The sequence below is a fragment of the Diorhabda carinulata genome, chromosome 3, assembly GCF_026250575.1.
Source record: "Diorhabda carinulata isolate Delta chromosome 3, icDioCari1.1, whole genome shotgun sequence".
Lineage (NCBI taxonomy): Eukaryota > Metazoa > Arthropoda > Insecta > Coleoptera > Chrysomelidae > Diorhabda > Diorhabda carinulata.
The window spans coordinates 4,573,036-4,586,368 of NC_079462.1; the positions used below are offsets into that span (position 1 = coordinate 4,573,036).

The window sequence follows — 13,333 nt, forward strand, 5'->3', positions numbered from 1 at the left end:
AATTAAAACGTGTCAAAACAATCACCATATAAGCAATTTTAACACGGGCAGAATAGTAGCCTATCGAGATATATATCAAAAGTAAACAAATACGAAGAAGATCAAGGCGTACCACTGAGCGTCGAGATAGGCGCTAGTCTATTGCTACTACACGTAAATTCACTGACCAATGTTTTAAAAATCTATTACCCAAACGAGACTTTGAATACTAGCTGCGAGTACTTTCTTTGACTGCGGATCATAACATTGAGCTAGTGCAGACAACTGCATTACTGATATACAGAATGGCATTATGTCAAATCGCGATTATTTAGAGCAAGCGACGTGGTATTGGATTTGCTGTTGAAAGGCATGTCCACGGAATAATTGGAGTAATAGTTTAGGTGCTTTTCCTCGTAATAGCCGATCACCAATTTTGTTAATTAGAAGCAGCAGGTACACCTTATAAACCAATTCACATTCAAGTAGTTGTAGGTCGCCTCAAGTCTCTTCTAAGCATCCACATATTGCTATTAATATTTTTCCGAGGTTTTTTTCTGTCAAAAGATTTAATTCCATCGAATATGTGTGGGATATGATGTGTATGAGATTGGCAATTTGTACAATCTGCACCACCCTTTCTGGTATAGTTAATCTACGATATCAATTTTGATGCAACGTAGTGTCACAAGTAGACGTCGCGTCGCCCAAAAGACTCAACTTTTTAAATATTAATATAAAGTTTGAAGTACGTTTTTAAAATTTAAGAACGAACTTCAACTTTATAAAGAAAACTCAAAGTTATAAGTGAGATCGTAATCAAATCATCTCTTGACCAAACTAGAATATTTTATTGAGGGAACATACGAGGGTAATTCGAATATTAACCGGAATTTTGCTATAAAAAATTTTATTTTCAAGTTACAGTACCTACAGTACCCTACACAGTTTCTCCCTCTACCTGGATGCCTTTGCCTTTTTCATAAAAATCTCGTCACAAGCTTGTCAAGTAACCATTCGCAGAATTCTATCTCTTTAAGAGGACCACATAAATAATAGTCGCATAGCGACAAATCGGGACTATAAGGATGGTGTTCCACTGTTTCCTAACGCAACTCGCGGAGACGCCTACTTGAAATTTAGAAGACTTGGCGCTCATTTGGTTGAAATTTTGCTAACCTAAGCAAGAGAAGTCTAAGAATACTTAAAGGAGTCCTTATTAGTGCCTTGTCGCCTCAATGAACACCTGCTAGGTTTAGCAGATAATGCAACGCGCGTAGGAAGAAACCTCTATCCACATTCGAAGTGTGCGACCATGAAGCTCCAGAGCAGTACACCTGGGAACGTATGAAACACAAAACAAAGATCTCGGGTTGTTACATTCATCCCATATTCTGAATTTTCTAAGAATAGTGAGATTAATAGATGTAAACACTGGGAATCCCCAGAGTCACAACAATAGAACTCAATAGATCCTTCAAGACTTGGTGTACATGGTATCCTAATATGTACAAATAAACAAAAACCAGAAAGATTTGGAATAAAAAAGTTTTTTCGAGTATATTGTTGAATATTGGTCGATATTTACAATATGAGGAATCGGGAGGTATGTAAAGGAAATTATTAAATTCTTATTGGCAACGATATGAATAAGACACTCTTCTAGATCAATATTGATTTAAATTTTTTCTTTAAACATCGAAAGACCGGAAAGAGGTTGAAAAAGATTGTTTTTCTATTCATTAATTCAAATAATTCATTTTAAGACAAACTTAAGCCAAATTTTGGCAACGGCGCCTTCCAAAATACAACCCTAGGCTCATTATTATACTAGGTTTTATGCCTCATTTCTTTTTCGTAGAGTAAATACGAAAACAAACAATTTGATAAAAAAAATCACTGAATATTATGTTAATATATAAAAATTCAGTGTCCACGAGTCAATTAATGGTCTCAATAATTAATAATAAACTGATCATCAACGTTGATTGTTGTTATTAATCGTAGTTTCCATAAGTCTGGAGCAGATGGCGATTTAAGAGAATTTCTGTACAGAAAATTTTGTCCTTTGCACCTCATAGGTGGCGCCACACTTTAAAGTGATATATTTTCTTAGACTACACACTATACATGTCTTATTTTGCCTATACCACTTAACGTCGCTTCTTTCAAATCATTCTTCATTTTGTCTTCGTTGCGTACATTACTTCGAAATATTTTTTTTGCTCCTAACTTACAGTTATTCAGACAACAGCGAAATTCATTCACATTTAAAATTCAATTAGTATTTTTAGTAAAATGCCAGCCAAAAAATCCAACCTTAATAACCGTAGTAAGAAGACTCGATGTGCACGTGTTGAAAGAGTTCATGAATCAGTCAAAGAGAGAGCAGAAAGAAATGCAGCTCATAGAATTCGCACAGCTGAAATTCGTGCACGAGAACAGCGTGATAATCATCGAACCAGCCGCGCAGTATCACTTGGATTATTTGTTCGTCTTGCATTTAATTATGAACCAGACATCAATTACTCGACATGTGTTGCGCATCAGGAAAATTTGCATTGTCACCACTCCCTACTCCACAGGAACCTTCGAAATCCCTTCTTTCTGGCATTTCAAATGAATCAAAATTATTTTTGCGTAAGACACGAAAATTTGATTCTTGCTTCCAAATGACGTCGTTTGGAGCATCCAGAGTTTGTGATTTGTCATCTGATGGTCGTAATTTTGAAACAACTTGCCAGGTATATCATAAAATTAGATCATTGACGCCAAATGAAGATCCAAAATTCCTTCAGATCTATTTTATGGGTAATTGTGAAGAACGTGTAACAACTCGATGCCAAGATAATTTCATTGAACAAGCAGAAGAGAGAGCAATTGTATTGTATTTAGAATTATTTGAAATCAAATCACTCAGCTACAGCAACGCGTGGACGGGTCTGCTAGTAATTTAAACAATTTTACAAGTTATCAAAACTTTTGAGAAAGTTAAAGTTTTTGTCGAATTTAGCATGAAGAATCCTAACCTAGTCTAAAAAAAAGCCGTGAGCAGCAGAGCTCCATCACGAAAGTCGAATTTTTCGTCGAATGAAGAATTTAACTAATACACAAACAAATCTTTCCATAAAATGAATTTCTTGGAATTGATATCAATTCTCAATCATATTTCTTTATATGGAAAATTTGCTATTCCTCAATTACTTTTCATTTCACAAGTTAACTCTCTCTCTCTCAAATGAAAATTCATAATTTCAATAGACCCGGTGGTCTCGAACCCTCTTGTTCAATTCCAATTGACAACAAAGAAATTTCGAAAATGGGAAGTAAAAAAAATCACCCTAGCAACGATCATATTCGTATTATTCATTGAATAGGAGGCGGTCCAGTTCAATAATTACAACGATCAAAATGATTTCGGGCGTTTTGTGCTAGAAGATCTGAAGAAGAAAACTTTGAACTTGAGAAAGACAATTCTTCAACATCGCCTCTACTTGCATGCGAAGTTCGAACCCTCTAGTTAAACTTTTTCTGGCCAAAAAATAAGAAAATATAACAAAAATGACCATAAAATGGAGAAGGGTGGAGATGGAAAGTTTCGACCTTAGACAGGAAATCATCTCCCAACTAATTGAACCAACATGTGAAATTTCCTTTTTCAGTCGCTTTTCGTTTGACCAGCAGAGGTGAGCAAAGGTCAAAAACCACTTTTTTTGCACTGCGACCACTCGAAATAATCATTTGTTTTCAACCAAACTCTAATAACATCAATCCGCTGCCAAAAAAGCCATGTATGCTAATTTTTAACCAAATCGACCCATAGCAATTGCTCCAGAGACGAAAATAAGAATTGTAGCTTAAACAGATATATAGATATATATAGAAACTACAGACATTCGAAAAACCATCATAATCGTGTTCAGGAGGTCTCAAAACATGGAAAAAATGATGTGCCACCCATTTTTCTTCTAGTCATGCCTACCGTAATAGTCTAATTTTTCTTTGAAAAATTCGACTAACAATATCAATTTTTCTATTTTATATTATCAAAAATGGAATGTTGCCACTTCCAAATAATCACCAGATATTATTATAATCAACAATTCCCATTTAGCAGTTATACAAAACCGATCATCGTTTCGTCGTCGTAATTTTCATAAAAGGATACGCCTGCCTTCCCAAGCTTGTTTGTTCCGCTACTGGTTTACACCTAGTTTTACGACACGTATATTTTTAAATGATACGCTCTTATGACCTTCAAAGAACTCATGTGTTTATATACAAATAAGAGAAATGCTAATCGATGTTAATCAATTCTTCCTTGTCTTTTTAATGTCAAATTATCGAGCCATTGATGCCCGTGTTTACTGGTGCAGGAGGCGAGAAGGACCTTGTTCATTTCTTCGAAATCGTATCGGAATTTGAAGACGATTCTAATGAGTTAATATGATGTTTGTCGATATGTTTATGTTACTCGTATTTTCGACGATTGGTAAGTAAATAAATAATATTTTTTCGAGGATGCTAATCGGGTTTTCCCATCAAAGAAAATTGTGATGTACGTAAACTTGAGTTGACGATCTTATTGCAGACGAAATGGTAAAAGATCACAAGTGTAGAAGCGTTTTATTTTCCTTTTTCTTTATATTAGACAATGTTGTTTGTTTTTCTTCAATGAAATGAGTCTTGTACGTATGTGTCTTGTACTTGGGAGGCCTACACTTCTTCAGCCTATTCTCACCCCATGCATCAATATATTAACAATACAAATCGATACCGTTATGGGGGCATGTTAGTCTGGAATCAGGGATCCGGATTCGTCGTACTGGTACTGATTCTAAATCTACAAACTCTCCTTTCTGGTATTTTCTTGGCGGTGTAAGGTCTTTTTACATTTTACTGTATTCCTAAATTGTTTTCATTGATTCCTAGACACTTAAAATGTGTTTCCTCCTAACATTGCCGTAAAACTTTGAGATAACTTGAAATTATAGTCTATTTTTATGTGCGAGAGAGTAATTAAAACTAATTTATAATGCAATTCTTAGTACGGTCATTTTGTATATTATTACAAAATAATCTAAATATTTCCTCAAATTTTCTTAAATGTACCTAAGCTAATAAGTTTTTGGTCTTTTATAACGGTACAGGGTGTCAAACGAAAGGTGACAGGATATACTTTTCGCAACCTAACCTGTAAGAGTTATCAAAAAACTTTGATTACAAAAGTTCTTTGTATTTGAAGAAATTTTTACATTATTGACTTTTGTATTATACAGTGTGTTACCTTGACACCCTGTACAGAACAATACAAAAAGGTTTAGTCAGGACAAAAGCTCTCTCAATTACATAACCGTATCATTTCAAAAGTATCTATTTGTCAATATTATTTTTATGCCAAGAAATTTCGCCGAAAATACGATTTTAGGTCTTTTCATTTACTACTGAGGTCCAATGTTGAGTATTCTTAACAGTTAAGGTTAGTAGCAAGGTGCAGTGTGCATTCCAATGTGGTAATGGAAAATTTGGACGCGCAGCTGAACTAACAAGTCCGCTATGCAAACTCTTTTGGAAAGAAAAAGAAAAAAAGACAGTTAGCAAAAACTATCATCCGATTGATTTAGTCCCAGCCATTGCCAAAGTCATGAAGAAAGTCGTTAACCAACAAATCTGCTAACATCATCAGCGACCATCAATACGGCTTCCGTAAACATAGATAGAGACATATATGGAATCCAGAGCAATAGCAGTGGACATATAGAAGGCTTTTGACCGGGTTAGGCTTGTCAAACTTCTAAATGAATTTAAATCGTACGATTTGTCGTCCTCACTTATCGACTGGCTTAGTAACTCAAAAACCGATCCATCCAAGTCGCTATCGATGGACACACCTCAGAAAGGTTTGAGGTCAACGCTGATGTTCCCCAGGGAAGTATCTTGGCACCTACCCTTTTTCTCCTGTACATCAACTGCCAATTGCAAATCCCGATCTATATCAATATAGCTCCAATCAACCGCCCCCAATAAACTCGCCCAACACCCAAATCCGTAGGCAGCAACAGATCACGACTATCAATATCAATATGAAAAAATTCTGGATTGGGTGAAAGCAACTGATTGAGTTTGAGGCAGCAAAGACTTAGGCTGCTATTTTTACAAAGAAGGCTAGTACTACAGCTCAGGATTTGGTCCTGTCTGGACCGAAAATTAGCTTGTTGGATGTTGAGGTTGGAAGCAATATGTACTGGTCGATTTAACCAAGGCAGTTTCACAAAAACTTGCAACAACAGGTTCTAATCCTCTACAAGGCCCAGCTTTGTCCATCTTAGGATTATTGCTCGCAGATTTGGAACCCGGCATTAATAATATTTATTAGTTTTAAATACTTTACAGAAAAACATGGTAATTTTATACTTTCGCGGTCACCTCGTTTTTTGCCTCTAGAAAATCGAAAAATCATCCGATTTTTTAAATCTTCGTTTTTACGGTGGATTTATGAAAAAAATATGGAAAAGCATCCTTTTCATATATTTCATATATATTTTTTTATTTATCTACACAAAAAGATGACCATTTTGGAAAAAAACAAATTGGAAAATGTTTCTTCATTCATTTTTTATGTCATTCTATTTCGTATGGTTTTTTGACTTTAAATGTTATCATTAACGCTCTAGAAAATCGAAAAATCGTCCGATTTCGATTAATTTTTTTTAAAAATCTTCATTTTTACGGCGAATTTATGTGAAAAAATGTAGGAAATATCTCACTTGAAGATTTTATATGATTTTACAACTTTGAATGAGGTCATAAATGCACTTCTTCAGATATAATCGTTCATAACTTTTGTGTCAAGCATCAAACGAAATTCATATTAATTGTTAATTTAAAAAAAACGAATATTTTGAAAAATGATAAATAAAAAGTACAAACGATGATATGTGAGAAAAGGTCAATTTTAAGAGAAATTGTTATTTTCAATTGTAAAAACATGATAAATCAACATTTTTGTATATTTTTTTTCAAATTGTTCGTTTTTTGTGTGGATTATGAAAAAAAAATATAACAACGTTATTTGATTATTTGGAAAAAAGTTATTAATAATTATAAGTGAATGAGTGCATTTTCATGAACAATTTAAAGCCCTGAAACCAATATAAGCTTTAATTTATTTTTATTTCCATATTTTTTTCCGTAAATCCGACGTAAAAACGAAGATTTTACAAAAATTCGTCGAGATTGGATAATTTTTCGATTTTCTAAAGCCAAAAAACGAGAGAAACGCCAAAGATTTAAATTACCAAAAACATTTATGTAAAAGTACAGTTATTAGTAAACTTGATATGTAACCAATGGATTCCGATTGCTTTATTATTTTAATTAATAAAAATTGAATAAATTATCAGCATTTCAAGTAAATTCACTCCATAAATTTCTAAATAATAATGTGAGATAGAGTTTCCAACGTATATATAAATTTATAAATCGAAACAACTTATACATTATAAAAGATTGGATTATTTCTGTCAAGAAATAATATCACGTAAAAATTTAAAAGTAGGACATCCCGTATATCGAATATAAAAACAGCATCCTGTATGGCGTATTCAAGAAACAAAATCTCACCATAAAATTTTGTAATAAGTAATTTTAACAAAAGTATTATGAAATGTTTCATACAAGAAGTAAGTGAAGAAGTTGAAATAAAATTTGTTTTTTCTATTAACATGGTGACAAAAATAAGTCAGATTAGATTTTTAAACGGTGTACTAGGATAAGCAGCATGACCTACATAGATAACCGAGCACTTGTTCTTCTACGATGATATAATATCTAAAAAATGCCTTTATTTATATTCATCCCATATACACGATAACTCAACAAACACATTAACTAATAATCCAAAATAAATGAATGTATACAAATGAATCATCACTAGAGGACTAACCCAGAAATGATTAATAATTTATAAAAATTCCGTGAAATCTGCATCGGAAAATCGTGTATGATTTCCGCTGAATAAAATTGTCTCATTGAAAACGTGCAGAATGTACTTTGCAGTTGGAGCCGGATGATTTTCAAGGAAGCTATAAGCGCATTTGCCAGCCAACATTTACGTCGCTGTCGTCGATAATAATACATATAATCAACTTGGCTACGATCGCAACAGTGTTGTCACGTAGAGTAAATTATTAGTAAATCTGAATCAATCATATAAATCGAACTTTCAAATAAAGAAGACACGAAATAAACGCGAACGTTTATAGGTTTTAAAAAATATAAATGGAGCCACATAATCTTTATTCAAATACAGGTTCTCGCAAAAGAACGCAAGACTTTCAGTAGCCTAATATTAGTGGAGATGACCACTTAGCGATGACATTTTATTGAAAATTGAAAATAACACTCTTAAAAGTAGCTTGACATGGTGCAGGACAACGTGCAAGAAATTGTATGCAATTTGTTTTCAAAGTAAAAATATTTCATAGATTGCACGTCGTTTGACATTATGCAAGTCTCTTAACACTGCAACATGGCTGCCCCCGACAAAAATTAAACAATTTCCAATTTCCAAACGTCAAATTTTACTTTTGTAACCGGTTTAAAAATGAAAATAACTAAGTTAATTGAAATGAACAAGAAAAAAATGATAATTGAATAAGTGGCAATAATATCTGCTGCTGCCTCGCTTTTGGAGACTGATGGACAGATTGCTATTGCGTCTTGCATTGAAGTGCACTTTGTATTGCATCATGTCAAGCGGCCTTAAGGCAATGCAATTTCTTCGAAGGTCAAAATATTGCATAGATGAATATCGCACGTCGCGTGTCTATGGTAATTGCATCATGGCTACCACTAATAAAAATTCAATTCAAGTGAGTTAAACAAATACCTTGCCTAAAATTTGATTCATTATTTTTTGATCGGTTTAACAATGATGATAACAAAACTAAGTAAGTTGCCTTGGTTTTGGAGCTTGATGGATAGGTTGGTTGTTAAGCCTAAAGTAACTAGATTTCTCCCTAGAATTGCAACTTGCACGCAATAAAAATGGCACCGAACCGATGATGTTGCAAGTGCCAGATCTTGCATGAAACAATCAGCTGAACTTCACGTGCGTATGCTTTTTATCAAGAAATATTACTCATTGCATTGCATGTTGTATTGCATCATGTCTAACGGCCTTTAAGCAAGTAACAAGCCGTAAAAATTGCAAGTTATGGTGTTCTATGTATACATTCTTAAAGCTTAGGGAATATACACGTTAGAAATAAGAAACCACAGTCCACAAAAGTAATGAAAGTTTAAAAATCGTTAGAGAAATGTTTCCTGATCACGTGTTTTCCCGATTTGGAGGTCTCCATTGAACAACACACTCGCTACATTTAGTTTATTGCCGCAAACTAAACATTTGAAGATAACAATAAATGAAGAAAATCCTGCTGTATCACAGGATATTTAATGTATATTAACGTAGAAGAATGTCACTTATCAAAATATAATTGCTTTGAAATTTTTAATTTGGGTTGTATGCTGCTTGTTTTGTTTTTTTCCATTCGTTCACGTGCAGCAAAATACGGAAAGGACCTTACTAAAAAATAAATCCACAGGATCACGATAACTGACGACACCTAAATGGAGAAAGAACAGGAATTTGAAAATGTTTGCGGTTGATACACGATAGAATGAGTCTGACAGTAGCACTTTGATGTCAGTCTAAATCTGTAATCTGTAGTGATGAACTTCATATTTTGAAAAAACAAGGAGTTGGAGTAATTATTTTGTACGTATATTGATAATATTGTATAAAAAACTTTTATCATATACAGTCATGTCTATTTTATGATGTGCAACTTAACCAAACCCAACTTTTTGTTTTATTAAAAACTTGGCGGGTTAATTATCAGCTTATTTGTGGTCTTCCAGGTAGTCTCTTGTAGATTTCCTTTCTCAAGCTAGAAACCTCTCACAAGCACCTTCAATTGTACTTCTTTTTGCCCACCCATACTTGTCCATCCCATGGTCTTATATCTCTATATCTCATTTTAGCGCTTCTGATTTTCTAATAACGTATATTCTTGTAGAAAATAAACGATAATGAAAGAAATCAAGATTAGAAAAGCACCTGTATTTAAGCTAATATTCAAAATTCTTCAAGAACTCTCGGAAAAGCCTATCAGCTATTTCGTTTTCCTCCACTACAATGTGTCCCGAAATTCATTGCAGGGTAACTTTAGATCGCACAGTTATTCCCAAACTAGTTTGCTGCTGTTTGCGATAATTCCTTTTTAGGAATTTTCTATTGCATATATTTCTGCTGGAAAAATGCTTGGTGCTGCTGTTTTAGAGCCATCGATGTACCATTTTATGGCTTTTCTGATCATTTCTCGTATGGTGTTTTAATCCGATTTGCTTTTACAACTTGTATTGAGGGGAATTTTTTCTCAAAACTAAACTTTTTTGTTATTGCGTCCTGAGGCATATACTAGGTATGGTCATACGATTTCTGAGTGACGTCTTCTACACCATGACCACGCTTTTCAATACGATATGGAGAGGTCGGAGAGAATCATTTCTAGTGCATGTGATTCAGCATGATATATCCCATTAATCAGTCAAGGAAACCAAATATCGGTTTAGTACGAAGTACAGTAACCGAATGATAATGTACCCTAAGATATTGCCCATCAATTGAAACAACTATTGCCATTAAACCTGTATAGGACTCACGACAATGAAAGGCTAAGTACATTCAGACTGAAAAGTAGATTTAACATAACTAATAGGATATCAATCACGTGACTGATAGCCTACAAGTTTTCTATTTCAGTCATAACAAACGCTTATTATCAGCTAGGCAGAGTGCGGTTTTTAGGAGCTATAACTAAATATATATTCTTGCGAATCCAATATATTTGTTTATGGACCCTTCTCGTCTCTCTATATTTGTGTTTTTTTAAATCAAGTTTTACTTTTGATCTGTTGAGTTAAAGAGAGTAAGGTTTAACTTCTTCCAAAGCTCATTTGTCATTTTTCGAATACAGGAATTGCGTGATTTCATGTTAATTTTCGACAATTTTTAATTCGGGGATCTTGTATTTTACTATCTCAGGCCTCGCGTATTATTAAGTCGAATTTTTCATTTCAAATTTTTACTTTAATGTAATAAGTAGCTTCGTAATAAAACATTATAATACGCATTCCATATGAAATAAAACATCAACTACCTCTAGCTTCCATAGTAATAATAAAATTAGGAAAAAAACTTAATTGAACATTATCATGGTATTCTATATATATAAATCTGGCAACGCTGTATTATATTTAAATAGTAGAGTATGCTTCGTCACGTTCTAAACCAACTAAACACATATGTTCTCCTAATAGTGAGAGGAACATGTGTCCAGTCTTTTACGAACGTCTTCAGAGAATGTGATCTATATATATAAAGAAAGTACTACGACGAATTCAGTACGTCTATTTGTTGTTTTAAGTTACGAACGTAATATATACATGAATATAATATATATAGTTTATTTTTAGATTAGTACTTGAAGCATAAAGATCAAGAAAATGCGCAATTTTCACAAATATTTATCATAAATAGTCTTGCAAAGAGACGCGTCTGTCTATACTTGACACTAATGTCATTTCTACTTAAATATATTTTATAAAAGAAACGATCAAGTTTATATATAAAATTTAAAAAAAATATATTTACCTCCAGGCAAAGACATTTTCGTTTTTTATCTATCGTATTTTCTCTTTCATTGGAAACTGTGTCACAGAAGAATGTCCTTCACGTTTGGCAGCTCATGTTTTTACACTGTTATGCAATCAATATGACATTCTTTGTTTTAGAGGTCATCAGGCTTGAAGTAACGTCTAGCTTGCTGCGATGAAACGTCACAGTTAAATTTATTAAAAGAAAATATTAACACATGACAGAGAGTTGATAGCAGAGGCGTGCTCATTGGAATTATCTTAGGGCGGAACAAGAATGTCAGAAATAAACAGAAGTTGTCATAATTATGACATGGAACACGAATTTTATAATAAAATAGAAATTATTAATAGATAAATAATTCGAAAATTTTAAATATTCTTATACTCCTAAAAAGAATTTTAGTCTGAATTAAGTATTAATTAACTTAATTAATTAATTAATTAAATAATAATTTGCTGTCAAAAATAGTTTTCTTTCTCTTTCTACCTTCCCTTGGTCTTGATAGTGATATTTATTTATTTCAGGTTACATTATAACCTTTTTATTCTATCGTCCCGTTTTATAACTATTATCTAAATTAATTGCAGACTTATTAGTTGTTATCAAAACGTAATATACCGGGTGTCCCAATGTAAATGGATCTGTTTATACCTATTTCATTATAACAAATGCTATTTATATAAAAATATGCATATTATTTTACAGTTTATATGCGTATCGCTAGAGGGCAGAATTGAATCAACAAATCTAAAATTCCTGTATTGGAAAGTCGACCTAAGAAATTAATGGCGGTTCCAATAAGAGAAGCGCACATAACAGTGGTGTTATTGACTATTGGGATATATATTCAAATTATAGAAGTTTTATGAATGAATTAAATAATAGATTCAAATAATGAAATTACAAAAAGAGATAAGTCTTTGTTTACATTCGCGAGACCACAAGACAGGAGAGATCGATGCCACGCGCAAGCGCGGGCGCCATTAATTACTTGAAAGGAGAGAATAGAAAAGGACACAGAGTTCTCTCTCTAACTCATAAGCGTTATAGCTCGTGTCCAGACTTTTCCGTAGAGGAAAACCTAATTTAAAGAATTAGTAGAAAGAATCATGACATTTTTAAAAAAAATTTGCTTCTATTTATTCAGGTAGGGGAGAGTGGAACTTTGTTATCGTAAAGTTCTCACAACTACGCTTCTACTTGACCAATTTTTCTATACGTGGTCTTCTTAGAAACAGTTTTTTTTTCGTGTATATAATAGTGATAATTTTGTTTTAACTTGATGACTAACATGCATGGTAAGCTGGAATTTTTGTTTACAATACACCAACACACAATTACACTGTCTGTCACGCGTTTCGATAATCTAGTTATCATCTTCAGAGACTGAAAGGGAAACTAAAACCTATAAACTTGACGTACCTATTTTATACAAAATTTCACATTGGCAGCATTTGGTAATCTTCTTATTTCGTCACATTCTAAAGGACAGAAACGCTGACTTGAGGATCATAACGCAGAAATAAGATTTCCATGATATTTATTCACTTGTACAATACATTCTAAATGTTTAATAATGGTTATTGAATAGTTATCAACGTTTTATCTACTACTTATGTTGATGTGCCG

General features: G+C 33.1%; 1 protein-coding gene and 1 long non-coding RNA gene across 10 annotated transcripts in view; one reads left to right on the forward strand and one right to left on the reverse strand.

The window, feature by feature from the left end:
- LOC130891822 (zinc finger protein 208-like) overlaps nt 1–13,333 on the reverse strand; it is a 176,430-nt gene that overhangs the window by 117,571 nt on the left and 45,526 nt on the right. The window contains exon 1 of one of the 9 annotated variants that reach the window (XM_057796835.1): nt 11,699–11,908. The exons of 7 other annotated variants lie outside the window; for them this stretch is intronic. In XM_057796835.1, coding sequence (XP_057652818.1) covers nt 11,699–11,714 — 16 coding nt within the window. In that variant the 5' untranslated portion in view covers nt 11,715–11,908. Of the gene's footprint in view, nt 1–11,698; nt 11,909–13,333 lie in introns of those variants that run through there. One more of the 9 variants, XM_057796842.1, reaches the window with a different exon arrangement.
- Nucleotides 11,368–12,077, forward strand: LOC130891845 (uncharacterized). Its single transcript, XR_009058959.1, has 2 exons — nt 11,368–11,448; nt 11,839–12,077. It is a non-coding gene; the product is annotated as an uncharacterized LOC130891845 (long non-coding RNA).